At 41.6% G+C, this 17,200-nt stretch overlaps 1 protein-coding gene across 2 annotated transcripts; it reads left to right on the forward strand.

Moving 5' to 3' along the window:
* Positions 1-233: 233 nt before the first annotated feature.
* Positions 234-14,411, forward strand: dolpp1 (dolichyldiphosphatase 1). Of its 2 annotated transcripts, XM_064943254.1 has the most exons (8): positions 234-332; positions 4,028-4,128; positions 6,269-6,353; positions 10,654-10,753; positions 10,866-10,964; positions 11,103-11,231; positions 11,433-11,522; positions 11,642-14,411. In XM_064943254.1, exons 1-8 carry the CDS (start codon positions 257-259, stop codon positions 11,676-11,678), a joined length of 717 nt encoding a protein of 238 aa, XP_064799326.1. In that variant the 5' UTR covers positions 234-256; the 3' UTR covers positions 11,679-14,411. The 2 variants fall into 2 exon arrangements, with proteins under 2 accessions (XP_064799326.1, XP_064799328.1); XM_064943256.1 differs by lacking the exon at positions 11,642-14,411 and having other exon boundaries at positions 11,377-11,463.
* Positions 14,412-17,200: the final 2,789 nt, after the last annotated feature.

Genomic DNA, 17,200 nt, shown 5'->3' on the forward strand with positions numbered 1-17,200 from the left:
GCCCGGGGCCTACACATCTGGCTTCTTCACCTGCTGGATCAACTGGGACCAGCCACCTGGACAGCTGATGAAACAGAAGTATTTATGTCTGTAATAATGCTCCTTTCTGGGGAAAAACGCATTCCGAATAGCCATACATTATTTTTCATGGGGATCTACTCTTGTGAATGGTGATTTTCATGGAAGGAACCGTGTTTCCTATTGGTTGGACGGATTTACGTATTACATTTTGATTCGTCACCGGTGTCCGGGAAAAATGGCGTCTGAAGAACAGTGCTCGGTACCACTTCGATGGCGGTCGATATCGCTAACCCACATAGAGTTCCCTGCTGGTAAGTGTATTTAAGCGTCAATATTAGCTTACATTCGTCGGATGCTTGACGATTTGGTAATCTGCAAGAGATCTTGGGATGATTTGCAACTGACTGGGCACGACCGACGGGAACTGCCAAATAGTGAGACCTGGAAAAAGCGTATACACAGCTCCGAACATGAACTGCCAAATTGTGTGACAGTTCCGCATGCGCAGTTGACCATAATGCCAAGCTAACTAGCTCGAGCTTTCATTGCTACATTGACGTGTTGCATTTAAAAATGGTCATGTACAACCCATGCCCATAATGAAATGTATTCGTTAGAATATATCTTTGTTTGCCACTTGACTACTGGCCCCGTATAGCCAACTCGTTTTGACTGTGAGACCGTAAGGTAGCTAGCGAAGTTAGCTAGTTGAAATACACTGTGTAGTTTGCCAGCTAACGTTATGCCTTCCAAGCCTCAAACATTGACAAAACATTTGTGGAACGTGTTACATTTATCACGCAAATTGATAATGTGTAATACATTGTACGAACATCTTCACGTTAGCTGGTTTAGATAACTTGCCAACTACCCAGTACACCAACCATCACCCATTTTAATGGAACGTGGGAAACGATTAAAAAAGTATCATCATACAATTTAGCTAACTTCCTTTATGGTGTTTGAATATTAACCCAAATTAGTTATCACATTGATACTAACTTCTGCTTGATGCTAACTACAGATTGTAACACATGAAACTGAGTTTACCATGTATTTTTGGTATCCATTACTGGAGAGTTACAGGTTTGGTACTGTTTAGTGTAGCACAGAATTTTCCACCAACCGTAAAGATATGCTATGCAGAAATCGCTCCACTATTTCCTGGTTACAAAAAATATTAGTTTACCTAATTTCCGTTTGTGACAAAACAAGCAATGACATTGAATGGGGCGGCAGGGTAGCCTAGTGATTAGAGCGTTGGACGAGTAACCGAAAGGTTGCAAGTTCAAACCCCCGAGCTGACAAGGTACAAATCTGTCGTTCTGCCCCTGAACAGGCAGTTCCCACTGTTCCTAGGCCGTCATTGAAAATAAGAATTTGTTCTTAACTGACTTGCCTAGTAAAATAAAGGTAAAATAAAACATCATTGTTCCATCTAAACCCTGTGAGGTATATTTTCCATTAATGAATATATTGTATTTTCAGTCCTTTTGAAGTTGGTGTACAAAACAGGAAGCATAGAAATGGCTCAAATAGAACATATCTACTGCATCTAAGACTTGCTTTCTATGAGAATGACAGATCTAACATATTTCTATGTGCATTTGGTCAGGTTGCCCAAAAACATACACCATTTAGTCGACTCGCCGATTGTTTGGTCGAAAGGCTGTTGGTTGACTGAGATTTCTTTAGTTGAGCAGTCGCATTTTATTTTTTTCCATGATGCACAAAACACCTACCTGTCTGATTCGCACATGTCTCAGACTAATCCATTGCGGATGGCACAGTCAATCACTCGAAGACGTGATACTGATTGTATATGGTTATATTATGTAAAGATAATGGTGCAACACTAATACATCATTATTTTTTGATAACAAATGCGTTGTCTCCCGCGTTGGATATGGTCGCTGTCCTCTGTACTGAAACAATCTAGGGTGCGCAGTAGAATTGGCGCCTTTCACTATGTTGCTATGTGCATAATAGCAAAATTAGCCTGCATATTGAGAGCAGCAGAGGCAATTAAACAGCCATTGCCTTAAACCCTATTCGGAATGGATTCGTTTTACTGCGGTTGGTCGGGTAATGAATGTAATTATGTGCACAAGCACAAAACACATTTGTAATTTGAGTCCCGTCCGAATCTGCCATGTCAGTAATTTGTGCAGAGTAACAATTCCAGCCAGAATATCCTGTTTTTTTTACGACCTCCAAGGTCCTCTGATAACTCTACTCGCGTGCGAATCGACATCCATGTGTTTTGAGAGAAATGTCTGAGTTTGACAGGTGTTAATCATGGTTTGAGCAAAAAAACAATAACTGATTCGATACATTTAATGAAGTGCTACGCATAGCCTATATGAAGGGCCTACATGTATCAACTTTCACAGTGAATTATTTTGTTAAAATGTTGTTAGTATGAATTTTATATATTGACAAATGCATTAGTAAACAATATTGTGCCTATTTAATATAAGCCTTGCTGTTAATAGATTCCCAAGCAGCGTACAACTGGCCTAAACGTTCAGAAATTATACATTCACTTGCGCATATAGCCTTAAAACACATCTCAAGTGCACTGTTTAGCTCACATCTGAAGGCTGGTGGCCATTTAGTATGTCGACTACGGATTGCTAAAAAATCCTAATGATTATGATCATACTTGCTCAATTCAAATATTATGGCGACACGAACCAAAGATGGTTTAGAAACGTGGGAACCAAGCTCTAGTTATAAGTGTAGCCCTATAATCGCCTGGACTTATTCCCGCCTATGAAAAAAAACTCCAGGCATCGGTCATAATGATCAATTTATTTGTAGAAAGAAAAAACAGTTTGGAAAAAACGAATCCAGTCCGAATCATCCTCTGGAATAAGACATTCTGGGGTAATAATTACATAACCAACGTCTTCTAGTAATACTAGCCCCTTGCAAATAGGGCTTACCCTAATTGTCTAAGAAAATTGAGAGCGCAAAGTCCAAAGTAATGAGGTCTATAATCAATAGCCTAACTGTTAAATGTACGTGGCTTTATAATTCATCCATATACACTACCATTCAAAACGTTTGGGGCCACTTAGAAATGTCCTTGTTTTTGAAAGAAAAGCAAGTTGTTTTTGTCCATTTTAAAATAACATCGAATTGATCAGAAATACAGTGTAGACATTGTTAATGTTGTAAAAAACTATTTGTAGCTGGAAATGGCTTTATTTATTTTATTTTATTTTCCTGTGTTCCAATAGCACATTGTGTTAGTTAGCTAATCCAAGTTGATCATTTTAAAAGGCTAATTGATCATTAGAAAACCCTTTAGCAATTATGTTAGCACAGCTGAAAACTTGTTTTGATTTAAAGTACAATAAAACTGTCCTTCTTTAGACTGGTTGAGTATCTGGAGCATCAGCATTTGTGGGTTCGATTACAGGCTCAAAATGGCCAGAAACAATTAACTTTCTTTTGAAACTCGTCAGTCTATACTTGTTCTGAGAAATGAAGGCTATTCCATGTGAGAAATTGCCAAGAAACTGAAGATCTCGTACAACGCTGTGTACTACTCCCTTCACAGAACAGTGCAAACTGTCTCTAACCAGAATAGAAAGAGAGATACATGAAGGTCTTGTTTGAGAAACAGACGTCTCACAAGGCCTCAACTGGCAGCTTCGTTAAATAGTACCCGCAACGCTTGCTTCTATGTGCCAAATTTGTAGCATCATATCCAAGAAGAGTCAAGGCTGTAATTGCTTCTAATGGTGCTTCAACAAAGTACTGAGTAAAGGGTCTGAATATTTCTGCAAATGTGATATTTAAGTGTTATTTTTATAAACTAGCAAAAATGTCTGGGGTATTGTGTGTAGATTAAGGCTGTAACGTAACACAATTCGGAATAAGTCAAGAAATCTGAATACTTTCCTGAAGGCACTGCCCTGCTGGATGTTCCCCTGAATGTTCACATTTTCCTGCAAGGGGATTGTGTTTAAGAATTTCTTGTTGGTTGCTCTCAAAGGTGATCTGACTGGACAAGTGTTGGCCTACACCAGCCTGCTGCCCATAGCGATCCTCGTAGGCTTTGTCACTCTCATAGTGTTCAAGCGTGAACTGCACACGGTAAGTAATGTAACCCAGATCCTTGCCCCATACGGGGTTACCCAACTCCCTGCTGGATCACTAAATGAGGACAGGACACGTGTCACACTGACACATGTCACATGCTAAGCCATACAGTGGCTTGCAAAAGTATTCATCCCCCTTGGCATTTTTCCTATTTTTTTGCCTTAACTTGGAATTATAACAGCTTTTTGTGGGGGTTGTGTCATTTGATTTACACAACATGCTTACCACTTTGAAGATGCAAAATATTTTTTATTGTGAAACAAACAAGAAATAAGACAAAAAAAATCTGAACTTGAGCGTGCATAACTAATCAAGCCCCCCAAAGTCAATACTTTGTAGAGCCACCTTTTGCAGCTATTACAGCTGCAAGTCTCTTGGGGTATGTCTCTCTTAGCTTGGCACATCTAGCCACTGGGATTTTTGTCCATTCTTCAAGGAAAAACTGCTCCAGCTCCTTTAAGTTGGATGGGTTCCACTGGTGTACAGCAATCATTAAGTCATACCACAGATTCTCAATTGGATTGAGGTCTGTGCTTTGACTAGGCCATTCCAAGACATTTAAATGTTTCCCCTTAAATCATTTGAGTGTTGCTTTAGCAGTATGCTTAGGGTCATTGTCCTGCTGGAAGGTGAACCTCCGTCCCAGTCTCAAATCTCTGGAAGACTGAAACAGGTTTCCCTCAAGAATTTCCCTGTATTTAGCGCCATCCATCATTCCTTTAATTCTGACCAGTTTCCCAGTCCCTTACGATGGAAAAACATGATGTTCTCGGGGTGATGAGAGGTGTTGGGTTTGTGCCAGACATAGCATTTTCCTTGATGGCCAAAAAGCTAAATTTTAGTCTCATCTGACCAGAGTACATTCTACCATATGTTTGGGGAGTCTCCTACATTCCTTTTGGCGAACACCAAATGTGTTTGCTTATTTTTTTTCTGTAAAGCCCAGCTCTGTGGAGTGTATGGCTTAAAGTGGTCCTATGGACAGATCCTCCGATCTCCGCTGTGGCACTTTGCAGCTCCTTCTAGGTTACATTTGGTCTCTTTGTTGCCTCTCTGATTCATGCCCTCCTTGCCTGGTCTGTGAGTTTTGGTGGGCGGCCCTCTCTTGGCAGGTTTTTTGTGGTGCCATATTATTTCAATTTTTTAATAATGGATTTCATGGTGCTCTGTGGAATGTTCAGTTTCTGATATTTTTTATAACCCATCCCTGATCCTTATTTCTCCAAAACGTTGTCCTTGACCTGTTGGGAGAGTTCTTTGGTCTTCATAGTGCCGCTTACTAGGCGGTGTCCATTGCTTAGTGGTGTTGCAGACTCTGGGGCCTTTCAGAACGTATATATATATATATATATATATATATATATATATATATATATATATATATAATTCTTCTTGTGGGGGTTGTGTCATTTGATTTACACAACATGCTTACCACTTTGAAGATGCAAGTTTTTATATATATATATATGAGATCATGTGACACTTAGAATGCACACAGGTGGACTTTAACTTGGGGAGGCAGGGTAGCCTAGTGGTTAGAGCGTTGGGCTAGTAACCGAAAGGTTGCAAATTCAAATCCCCGAGCTGACAAGGTACAACTCTGTCGTTCTGCCCCTGACCAAGGCAGTCATTGAAATTAAGAATTTGTTCTTAACTGACTTTCCTCGTTAAATAAAGGTAAAATAACTAATTATGTGACTTCTGAAGGTAATTGGTTGCACCAGAACTTATTTAGAGGCTTCATAACAAAGGGGGTGAATATGCATGCACCAGTTTTCTGTTTCTGTTAAAAAAAAATAATAATATTTTTTTCATTTCACTTCACCCACTTGGGCTATTTTGTGTGTGTCAATTGCATGAAATCCAAGTAAAAATCCATTTTAATTTCAGGTTGTAATGCAACAAAATAAGAAAAACGGCAAGGGGGGTGAATACTTTTGCAAGGCACTGTGCATAACTTGTAGCTTGGTCATATAGCTTGTGCAAGGTCATATAGATATTGCCCATTAATAGTAAAGATTAGGCTAATGTTGCAAGCTACATTTCTGTAAGAAAATATTTAAGCTGTATTCATACACATGGTGGACTAAGACATATGCTCACGCATAATCCTTTTCCCAATCCTCATCCATAGATCTCCTCCTTCGGTGGGCTCATCCTGAACGAAGGTGTGAATTGGCTGCTGAAGCATATTCTACGGGAGCCCCGCCCATGTGAAGGTGAGGAAAGCGACAATTCACTTACTGTAGTGACCCAGTACATTCGGAATGTATTCAGGCGCCTTGACTTTTTCCACATTTGTTACTTTAAAGTCTTATTCAAAAAACAAATTAGAAAATTCGAGGCGTCTGAACTTTTCAAAATGTTTTTTTTTTTTTACATTTTTGTATTTCACCTTTATTTAACCAGGTAAGCTAGTTGAGAACAAGTTCTCATTTACAACTGCGACTGGGCCAAGATAAAGCAAAGCACTGCGACAAACACAGAGTTAAATGAAATAAACAAGCATACAGTAAACACAATAGAGGAAAAAAAAGAAAGTCTATATACAGTGTGTGCAAATGGCATGAGGAGGTAAGGCAATAAATAGGCCATAGTAGCAAAGTAATTACAATTTAGCAGATTAACACTGGAGTTATGGATGAGCAGATGATGGTGTGTAAGTAGTGATACTTGTGTGCAAAAGAGCAGCAAAGTAAATAAAAACAATATAGGGGTGAAGTAGGTAGATTGGGTGGGCTATTTACAGCTGGACTATGTACAGCTGCAGTGATCGGTTAGCTGCTCAGATAGCTGATGTTTAATGTTAGTGAGGGAAATGTATGTCTCCAGCTTCAGCGATTTTTGCAATTCGTTCCAGTCACTGGCAAGAGAGAACTGGAAGGAAAGGCGGTCAGGCAGCTATTTTGTAAATGACATCGCCGAGGATCGGTAGGATAGTCAGTTTTACTAGGGTAAGTTTGGCGGCGTGAGTGAAGGAGGCTTTGTTGCGAAATAGAAAGTTGATTCTAGATTTGATTTTGGATTGGAAATGTTTGATATGAGTCGAAGGAGAGTTTACAGTCTAGCCAGATACCTAGGTATTTGTAGTTGTCCACTTATTCTAGGTCAGAACCGTCGAGAGTAGTGATGCTCGTCGGGCGGGCGGGTGCGGGCAGCGAACGGTTGAAAAGCATGCATTTGGTTTTGCTAGCGTTTAAGAGCAGTTGGAGGCCACAGAAGGAGTGTTGTATGTCATTGAAGCTTGTTTGGAGGTTAGTTCACACAGTGTCCAAAGAAGGGCCAGATGTATAAAGAATGGTGTTGTCTGCATAGAGGTGGATCAGGGAATCACCCGCAGCAAGAGCGACATCGTTGATATATACAGAGAAAAGAGTCAGCCTGAGAATTGAACTCTGTGGTACCCCCATAGACTGCCAGAGGTCTGGACAACAGACCCTCCAATTTGACACACTGAACTCTATCTGCGAAGTTGTTGGTGAACCAGGCAAGGCAGTCATTTGAGAAACCAAGGCTATTGAGTCTGCCAATAAGAATACGGTGATTGACAGAGTCGAAAGCCATGGCCAGGTCGATGAAGACGGCTGCACAGTACTGTCTTATATCGATGGCGGTTATGATATCGTTTAGTACCTTGTGCGTGGCTGAGGTGCACCCGTGACCAGCTCGGAAACCGGGTTGCACAGCGGAGAAGGTACGGTGATATTCTAAATGGTCAGTGATCTGTTTATTAACTTGGCTTTCAAAGACTTTAGAAAGGCAGGGCAGGATGGATATAGGTCTGTAACAGTTTGGGTCTAGAGTGTCACCCCCTTTGAAGAGGGAGATGACCGCGGCAGCTTTCCAATCTTTAGGGATCTCGGACAGAATGAGAGGTTGAACAGACTGGTAATAGGGGTTGCAACAATGGCGGCAGATCATTTTAGAAAGCGAGGGTCCAGGATTGTCTAGCCCAGCTGATTTGTACGAGTCCAGGTTTTGCAGGTTTGGGTGAAGGAGAAGCTGGGGAGGCTTGGGCAAGTAGCTGCGAGGGGTGCGGAGCTGTTGGCCGGGGTTGGGGTAGCCAGGAGGAAAGCATGGCCAGCCGTAGAGAAATGCTTATTGACATTTTTGATTATCATGGATTTATCGGTGGTGACCGTGTTACCTAGCCTCAGTGCAGTGGGCAGCTGGGAGGAGGTGTTCTTGTTCTCCATGGACTTTAGTGTCCCAAAACCTTTTGGAGTTCGAGCTACAGGATGCCAATTTATGTTTGAAAAAGCTAGCCTTTGCTTTCCTGACTGACTGTGTGTATTGGTTCCTGACTTCCCTGAACAGTTGCAGATTTACAGATTTAAGATTGTAGCTGGTCTTTTCCTTGATAATTTGTGTGAGATTGAGGGCATCTAGCTTAGATTGTAGGACTGCTAGGGTGTTTAGCATATCCCAGTTTAGGTCACCTAACAAGAACGAACTCTGAAGATAGATGGGGGGCCATCAATTCACATATGGTGTCCAGGGCACAGCTGGGAGCTGAGTGGGGTCTATAACAGGCGGCAACAGTGAGAGACTTATTTCTGGAGAGATTCATTTTTAAAATTTGAACCTCGAACTGTTTGGGCATAGACCTGGAAAGTATGAAAGAACTTTGCAAGCTATCTCCGTGACGACGAAGGGACTGGGACAGATGGCGAAATAGGTATTTTAGTTGTGGGAATTTTGTTTGCTAGCCGGGAGATGTGCCTGGCTCTGGGCTTGTTTCGGGGCTGGGTCACTCAGTGGCAGCTAGCTAGCTGTGATTATCAATGGTCCAGTGTTTACGGCAGGAATCTTGCGTTGTAGTGGAGAAAAACAGTCCGAGGCTGGCAGGCATTATCCAGGCTAAAAAAACGGCTGGTGCCTGAGCAGAGGGTAAAGGCTGCTAACAATGACTAAATGGATAGTAACTTAGTTAATTAGCTGGCTACCTTCTGGTGAAAGTTTTGGCTATAGGGTCTAAAAAAAAAATAGTGGATCCGTGTCACATTGAGTGAGGCGTGTTCCCGGAAGGTATATTTAATTTAAAAATGGAAAAAGCGATTGAAAAATAAATTGGAATATATATATATATATATATATATATATACAAAAAAATCTGAAAAATACAAAAAGTAAACGAGAGGACAACAAACCACCTCTGCACTGCTACGTCACCTTGGATATGTCTGTACACATACAAATAATGCCAATACAGTGTCTGTCCGTGCATCAAATAAATATACAGTTGGTGTATTGTGTTAATTCTCAGAGTAAAACACTCAACGGACACTGAAAGCTTAAACAAGTTTATTCTTCCCTGCATTAGACAAAAAAAAACATTTTCACACAAGCACTGATATTTAACCGTTCCTCATAAGTTGAGTCTCCTACCCATCTGTACAAACATCATTCTTTACTGCTAGGCAGGACACTAGTGATACGGACCACACCCCCATCACTAATCCATGGCTCTCTCCCCTTACCATTCACGCCTGCCACATGTAATCGCTCCCCTACACTCATCACATTCCAAGCTTAGTTGCACACACTACATACCTTCCTCCTATAACCATTAACTTCTGATGTAGACCCTCTAAACCTCAGCACTCTCTCAGTAACATGAAGTAGATTTCATATTCTCAGAACCCAACAATGGTAACATAAGTTCATATTGTAGGCAAGACTGCAAGAATGCAGAAATGGTACACAGCATTACTAAGTTCATGCTTCCAGGATGCAGCGAGACACAGATTTTTGTATTAGTCAAAAACAAATGAGCCAATTGCTTTTGTATGGGTCACAGTGGAGAGAACGGGGAGCATTCTCAGTTGTCAGTCGATTTAACGTAGTAGGTTTTATTGGTTTCTTTCAGTCATAGACCGAATTGAACACCAATTTATAATCTTCACATCAATCATATAATCCCAAACTAGCAAAACACTTCATATGATAGTGGTAATATATACACAAAACAACAATACTATGGGTGGCAGCTTGTTGAAGGCATTTCTAACGGAAGCATCTCTGACATTAACCGTCACGAGTTTTACTAATTTCAGCTTTTGATGGACAAAAATGCCCATAAATATTTATGATTGTCATAGCGTGTGGTTAAACTCTGTTCTATTTGTGATTGTCATAGCGTGTGGTTAAACCCTGTTCTATTTGTGATTGTCATAGCGTGTGGTTAAACCCTGTTCTATTTGTGATTGTCATAGCGTGTGGTTAAACCCTGTTCTATTTGTGATTGTCATAGCGTGTGGTTAAACTCTGTTCTATTTGTGATTGTCATAGCGTGTGGTTAAACCCTGTTCTATTTGTGATTGTCATAGCGTGTGGTTAAACCCTGTTCTATTTGTGATTGTCATAGCGTGTGGTTAAACCCTGTTCTATTTGTGATTGTCATAGCGTGTGGTTAAACTCTGTTCTATTTGTGATTGTCATAGAGTGTGGTTAAACCCTGTTCTATTTGTGATTGTCATAGCGTGTGATTAAACCCTGTTCTTCTGTATCTTTTCTCAGGAGCTCACACAACCCTGACAACAGAGTATGGGATGCCCTCCAGTCATTCCCAGTTCATCTGGTTTTTTGTTGTTTACTTCTTTCTTTTCCTTTATTTAAGGTGAGTTACCATTCTCTCGCAGACTACATTTATTTAAAAGGGGAAAAAATTCTGCATTGTAGCCATACATAACATTTGATGTCGGCTGACGCACTTTGCCCCCTGTGTCTAGAATGCATCAAACGAACAACGCTCGGTGTGTGGAGCTGCTGTGGAGACACATACTGTCCATCAGCTTGTTGGGCGTGGCCTTATCAGTGTCATACAGCAGGTGAGGGACAAGTTAATTTATCTTGATTTTAATGTATTTTTAGACCATGACACATTTGTCAATTTGGTCCCAACTCTTAACCATTTAGCACAATTGCACAATTTTTATTTAAAAAATGCTCAATGTACCTTTTCGCAGGGTGTACCTGTTGTACCACACTTGGAGTCAGGTCTTCTATGGGGGAGTGGCCGGTAGCACCATAGGAGTAGTCTGGTTCTTCTTCACACAGGAGGTGCTTACACCGCTATTCCCCAAGATAGCAGCATGGTAAAGAACAGGGACACCTCTCAGGGGGGCACACAGGCTTAGCAAGAAGTGAACCATCAGAGCCTGGCACAGATTTGGGCAGCGTATACTGTAGCTACTGATGTGTTCATCTTGATTATCTGTTGTGTACTTTTCCCTTTCTCAGTGTGTCTCCATTTTTTATTTTGTCCCACCTCTCTCGCCATCCTTGACTGCTGACAGGCCGATATCAGAGTTCTTTCTGGTGCGGGACACGAGCCTGATCCCCAACATCCTTTGGTTTGAGTACACAGTGACCAGGTCAGAGGCGAGGTAAGGGACATATTTTAATAACCACATTAGGTGGGAATCTGTGTGACTCCAAATAGAGTTGATGTTTTTAACCATGTTTACCTGTGTAGTAATGGTTTGAATGTCTGCTTATCCTCCAGAAACAGACAACGGAAGCTTGGAACAAAGCTTCAGTGATCTCAGCAGTTCCTTGGAGAAATTGAGTAAAGGAACATACACACACACACACGCTCGCTCACTCATTAAAAAACACACTGGAGAATCAATTATCTTCTGGACTGACCTGGTTGAAATGGTATAAAGGCCATCGATTTACAGGTGGACCAAGAGAGTGTCTGGACTCGGCCCGGATTCCACAGCCTGAGCAAGTCCGTCCATATGCCTCTCCTTGTATAGCTTGCCGAAATGCTCCCCCAATGCATGCAAGACTGTGCAAGAGGTATACTATTTAATGATAAATTAATATAAACTCGGCAAAAAAAGAAACATCCTCTCACTGTCAACTGCGTTTATTTTCAGAAAACTTAACATGTGTAAATATTTGTATGAACATAACGAGATTCAACAACTGAGACATAAACTGAACAAGTTCCAATGTCATGTGACTAACAAATGGAATGTGTCAAAGGGGGTGTCAAAATCAAAAATAACAGTCAGTATCTGGTGTGGCCATCAGCTGCATTAAGTACTGCAGTGCATCTCTTCCTCATGGACTGTACCAGATTTGCCAGTTCAGGCTGTGAGATGTTACCCCACTCTTCCACCAAGGCACCTGCATGTTCCTGGACATTTCTGGGAGAAATGGTCCTAGCCCTCACCCTTCAATCTGATCCAACAGGTCCCAGACGTGGTCAATGGGATTGAGATCCGGGCTCTTCACTGGCCATGGCAGAACACTGACATTCCTGTCTTGCAGGAAATCACACACAGAGCGAGCAGTATGGCTGGTGGCATTGTCATGCTGGAGGGTCATGTCAGGATGAGCCCGCAGGAAGGGTACCATATGAGGGAGGAGGATGTCTTCCCTGTAACGCACAGCAATTGCCTGCAATTGCGTGCAGTCCGATGATGCTGTGACACACCGCCCCAGACCATGATGGACCCTCCACCTCCAAATCAGTCCCACTCCAGAGTACAGGCCTCGGTGTAACGCTCATTCCTTCAACGATAAACGAGAATCTGACATCACCCCTGGGAGACAAAACCATGACTCGTCAGCGAAGAGCACTTTTTGCCAGTATTATCTGGTCCAGCGACAGTGGGTTTGTGCCCATAGGCAATGTTGTTGATGTCTGGTGAGGACCTGCCTTATAACAGGCCTACAAGCCCTCAGTCCAGCCTCTCTCAACCTATTGAGGACAGTCTGAGCACTGATGGAGGGATTGTGTGTTCCTGGTGTAACTCGGGCAGTTGTTGCCATCCTGTCCTTGTCCCGCAGGTGTGATGTTCAGATGTACCGATCCTGTGCAGGTGTTGTTACACGTGGTCTGCAACTGCGAGGACGATTAGCTGTCTGTCCTGTAGCGCTGTCTTAGGCGTCTCACGGTACGGACATTGCAATTTATTGCACTGGCCACATCTGCAGTCCTCATGCCTCCTTGCAGCATGCCTAAGGCATGTTTATGCAGATGAGCAGGGACCCTGGGCATATTTCTTTTTGTGTTTTTAGATAGTAGAGTCAGTAGAAAGGCTTCTTTAGTGTCCTAGGTTTTCGTAACTGTGACCTTAATTGCCTACCGTCTGTAAGCTGTTAGTGTCTTAACGACCGTTCCACAGGTGCACGTTCATTAATTGTTTGTGGGAAACAGTGTTTAAACCCTTTACAATAAAGATCTGTGAAGTTATTTGGATTTTTACAAATTATCTTTGAAAGACGGTCCTGAAAAAGGGATGTTTATTTTTTTGCTGAGTTTATATTTCAACTGTAAAAGCACATGCGCAGATGGTAACCATGTACTGTAAGAAAAAGATTTTCAGAAAAGCCAAGAAAGAGGGCTCTGTCAAGTACCAATATTGGCTGATGTTAAAACAGCATGAAATTAGATATTTTTTTATATTGCATAATTCTAGGGGGAAACAAGCAAACAGTTTTTTTGGCTCTTGTATTACGAAAAAGAGAATAAAAAATAAAAAGTTGTGTAAAACATAATATAAACACATTTGAACTCTGAAAATGTAAGAAAAAGGTGGGGGAGAAAGACCCCTCTGATACCTCTTTCCTGTCTCTGTATGACTACCAACCCTATGTATTCGTTTCAAAAATTGACTTACAGGCGTTTAAGCGCTCACATACTGTACAAGCTGGGGCTAGTTTACCTGCTGTACAGCAACGAGTTCTGGATTTCTGTTTGTTGGAGATGATAGAGAAGCAGAGAAATAAGCGCCACAACACAAGGGGAAGTGTTTTTCTGCACCTCTTACTCACTCAGTGAGCAAAGGAGTGTTTTCTCAACCCCTTTCTACCTGCATGTCTGACACCCCAGGAGCAGAAATCTAGGATTTGTTTTTCTTTTTTTTCCATTTTTGTTGCAGTTTGAGAGAACATGAAATGGTGGATTGCCACTTGTCTTTCCAAACATTCTTTTCACCTTACCTTTCCAAACATTCTTTTCACCTACCTTTCCAAACATTCCATATCTTTTGGTGGAAAAACAAACGAGATGACTGCTGAGGGAAAAATTTGTTTTTTTGTTTGTTTTTCAAAAAGGAAACCTCAGGTCAATTGTAGCATTTGATTACGCTGTGTTCCTCTCGTAAATGCAACAACTGATATTTGAAGTGGTCTGGTGAGGGTCAAAAGCTGATTTGGAAATGTCATTAACTCCATAAAGGGAAGTAGTTCTCTTAGATTATCTTTTTTTTTCATCGAGTGTAACCCATATCAGGCTGAATAAAGAAATGTCGTGTTTATGTACAATTGTAGGCTTCTTTTCCCTCCAGTTCTTCAGTGAATAGTCAACAAAAAGTGGTCCATGGTATGGAAATAGACAGAGGTCCAGATAAGCATCATTATGTATTTTATAGATGTTATATTTTGGGACTATTGAACAAAAATGTTGGACATATTTTTAAGGTCATGAAGTGTCAGTCATGATATTTGGATCAAACCAGATCCAATTACTGTATGATAACAAGTATGAAAAATTACTGTTACTTTCACATTGACAATGTTTGATCATAGTTTCTGGTTCCCTCCCCCATGTCAAATACTTGGATTCAGGAGGCAGGATTATTAAGGGGACAGGGTGATGTCATCATAACTCTCCGTTCCATACACCAATGATAACATGATATTCTTACCTAATTTAAATAAGTACTGCCTTGAAACCAACATCAGAGAAGGTGTGTTTGCAGAGGGCTGTGGTTTATATAGACTGCTTGGTTGTTTAGCAACAAAACCAATGCATGCACAACTATGGGTCTTAGACCCGGAACCAGAACGCCAACACCACAATGGGACAGACGACACAGGACCCACCAACCCAACGGACCCCACCCCCTCCTAACTGCCCCCCTGTCAGCTCCCCTCATTGTTCTCTTGACAACCCCCACACATCCACTGAGGACACACAAAAGCCAGAAAATGTGCTCCTCATTGATTCAAATAGCAAATACATTCAAGAGATTTTTTTTCCCAAACACAAAGTGACTAAACCCTGGTGCCCAAACACTAGGCATGCCTTGGAGAAGTCAGAGGACAGACTAGGGTCCCCCAGCCACATTTATAGTTCACAAAGGCACAAACGACCTGAGGGCCCAGCAGGAACGGGTGGCCACAGCACTCAAGGGAGTGATTAAAAAAGCTTCTTCCACTTTCCCCAACACACAAGTGGTTATCGCCAGCATGCTACCACGAGAAGACATTCACCTTGCCACCACACAGCAGGTGAACGCAAGCATTTCTCGGGACTGTGCCTCAAAACCTAATGTATACCTGGCTCACCATTACACCCTGGACTTGAACAGTCTTTACGACCAGGTCCACCTCTACAAGACAGCAATCCCAACTTTTGCCAGGACCCTTAAGGACATCCCCCTCAACCGCAACACCCGGAACCTCACACAGGAGCAACAGACACCCCGCCCAGACCAGCTCCCGAAGGACCTCCACTGAGAGAACCCACGCCAAGAGGACCTATACCCAGACCACAGCTTCACCAGCCACACCCCAACCAGCTGAGACCACCCCAAACAAACCCTGGCAACACCCTAGATCAGACCTATGCCCCTTCTGCCACCCCATGCCCCCGGCCCTGCAGCAAGGACCTCAACATGACAGCCACACATATGCCCAGGCCATGAGCAGAGCATGGACACCATGGAACACAAAGCTTTTACTATCTCATCCTGGAATATACAAGGTCATCTGCCTTTGGCCTAAAAAGCAGGAACCCAGACTTCATCAAAGAAATTGGAAATACAGACATTGTCATCCTACAAGAAACGTGGTATTTATTTTTATTTATTTATTTAACCAGGTAGGCAAGTTGAGAACAAGTTCTCATTTACAATTGCGACCTGGCCAAAATAAAGCAAAGCAGTTCGACACATACAACGACACAGAGTTACACATGGAGTAAAACAAACATACAGTCAATAATACAGTAGAAACAAGTCTATACACAATGTGAGTAAATGAGGTGAGATAAGGGAGGTAAAGGCAAAAAAAGGCCATGGTGGCGAAGTAAATACAATATAGCAAGTAAAACACCGGAATGGTAGATTTGCAGTGGAAGAATGTGCAAAGTATAAATAAAAATAATGGGGTGCAAAGGAGCAAAATAAATAAAATAAATACAGTAGTGGAAGAGGTAGTTGTTTGGGCTAAATTATAGATGGGCTATGTCCAGGTGCAGTAATCTGTGAGCTGCTCTGACAGTTGGTGCTTAAAGCTAGTGAGGGAGATAAGTGTTTCCAGTTTCAGAGATTTTTGTAGTTCATTCCAGCCAATTCTAGATTTAACTTTGGATTGGAGATAGAGGAGACAGACCCATTGGTTGCCCTTTAGGTTACAGAGAGCTGGTAGTCCCATCCACCAAACGACCAGGTGTAAAACAGGGAAGAGACTCCGGGGCTGTGGTGGAAAAGTACCCAATTGTCATACTTGAGTAAAAGTAAAGATACCGTAATAGAAAATTACTCAAGTAAACGTGAAAGTCACCCAGTAAAATACTTGAGTAAAAGTCCAAGTATTTGGTGTTAAATATACAGTTGAAGTCAGAATTTTACATACACTTAGGTTGGAGTCATTAAAACACATTTCTCAACCACTCCACAAATGTCTTGTTAACAAACTATAGTTTTGGCAAGTCGGTTAGGACATCTACTTTGTGCATGACACAAGTAATTTTTCCAACAATTGTTTACAGACAGATTATCTCACTTATAATTCAAGGTATCACAATTCCAGTAGTTCAGAAGTTTACATAAACTAAGTTGACTGTGCCTTTAAACAACTTGGAAAATTCCAGAAAATGATGTCATGGGTTTAGAAGCTTCTGATAGGCTAATTTACATAATTTGAGTCAATTTGAGGTGTACCTGTGGATGTATTTCAAGGCCTACCTTCATACTCAGTGCCTCTTTGCTTGACATCATGGGAAAATCAAAAGAAATCAGCCAAGACCTCAGAAAAACAATTGTAGAATTCCACAAGTCTGGTTCATCCTTGGGAGCAATTTCCAAATGCCTGAAGGTAC

Source organism: Oncorhynchus masou, chromosome 28 (assembly GCF_036934945.1).
Source record: "Oncorhynchus masou masou isolate Uvic2021 chromosome 28, UVic_Omas_1.1, whole genome shotgun sequence".
In the NCBI taxonomy this organism is placed as follows: domain Eukaryota; kingdom Metazoa; phylum Chordata; class Actinopteri; order Salmoniformes; family Salmonidae; genus Oncorhynchus; species Oncorhynchus masou.

Coding starts and splice junctions, on each gene's coding strand:
- dolpp1 (XM_064943254.1), top strand. CDS start 257: ATGGCGTCTGAAGAACAGTGCTCGGTACCACTTCGATGGCGGTCGATA. Junction 333..4,027: donor CCACATAGAGTTCCCTGCTG/GTAAGTGTATTT, acceptor TTGCTCTCAAAG/GTGATCTGACTGGACAAGTG. Junction 11,232..11,432: donor TTCCCCAAGATAGCAGCATG/GTAAAGAACAGG, acceptor GACTGCTGACAG/GCCGATATCAGAGTTCTTTC.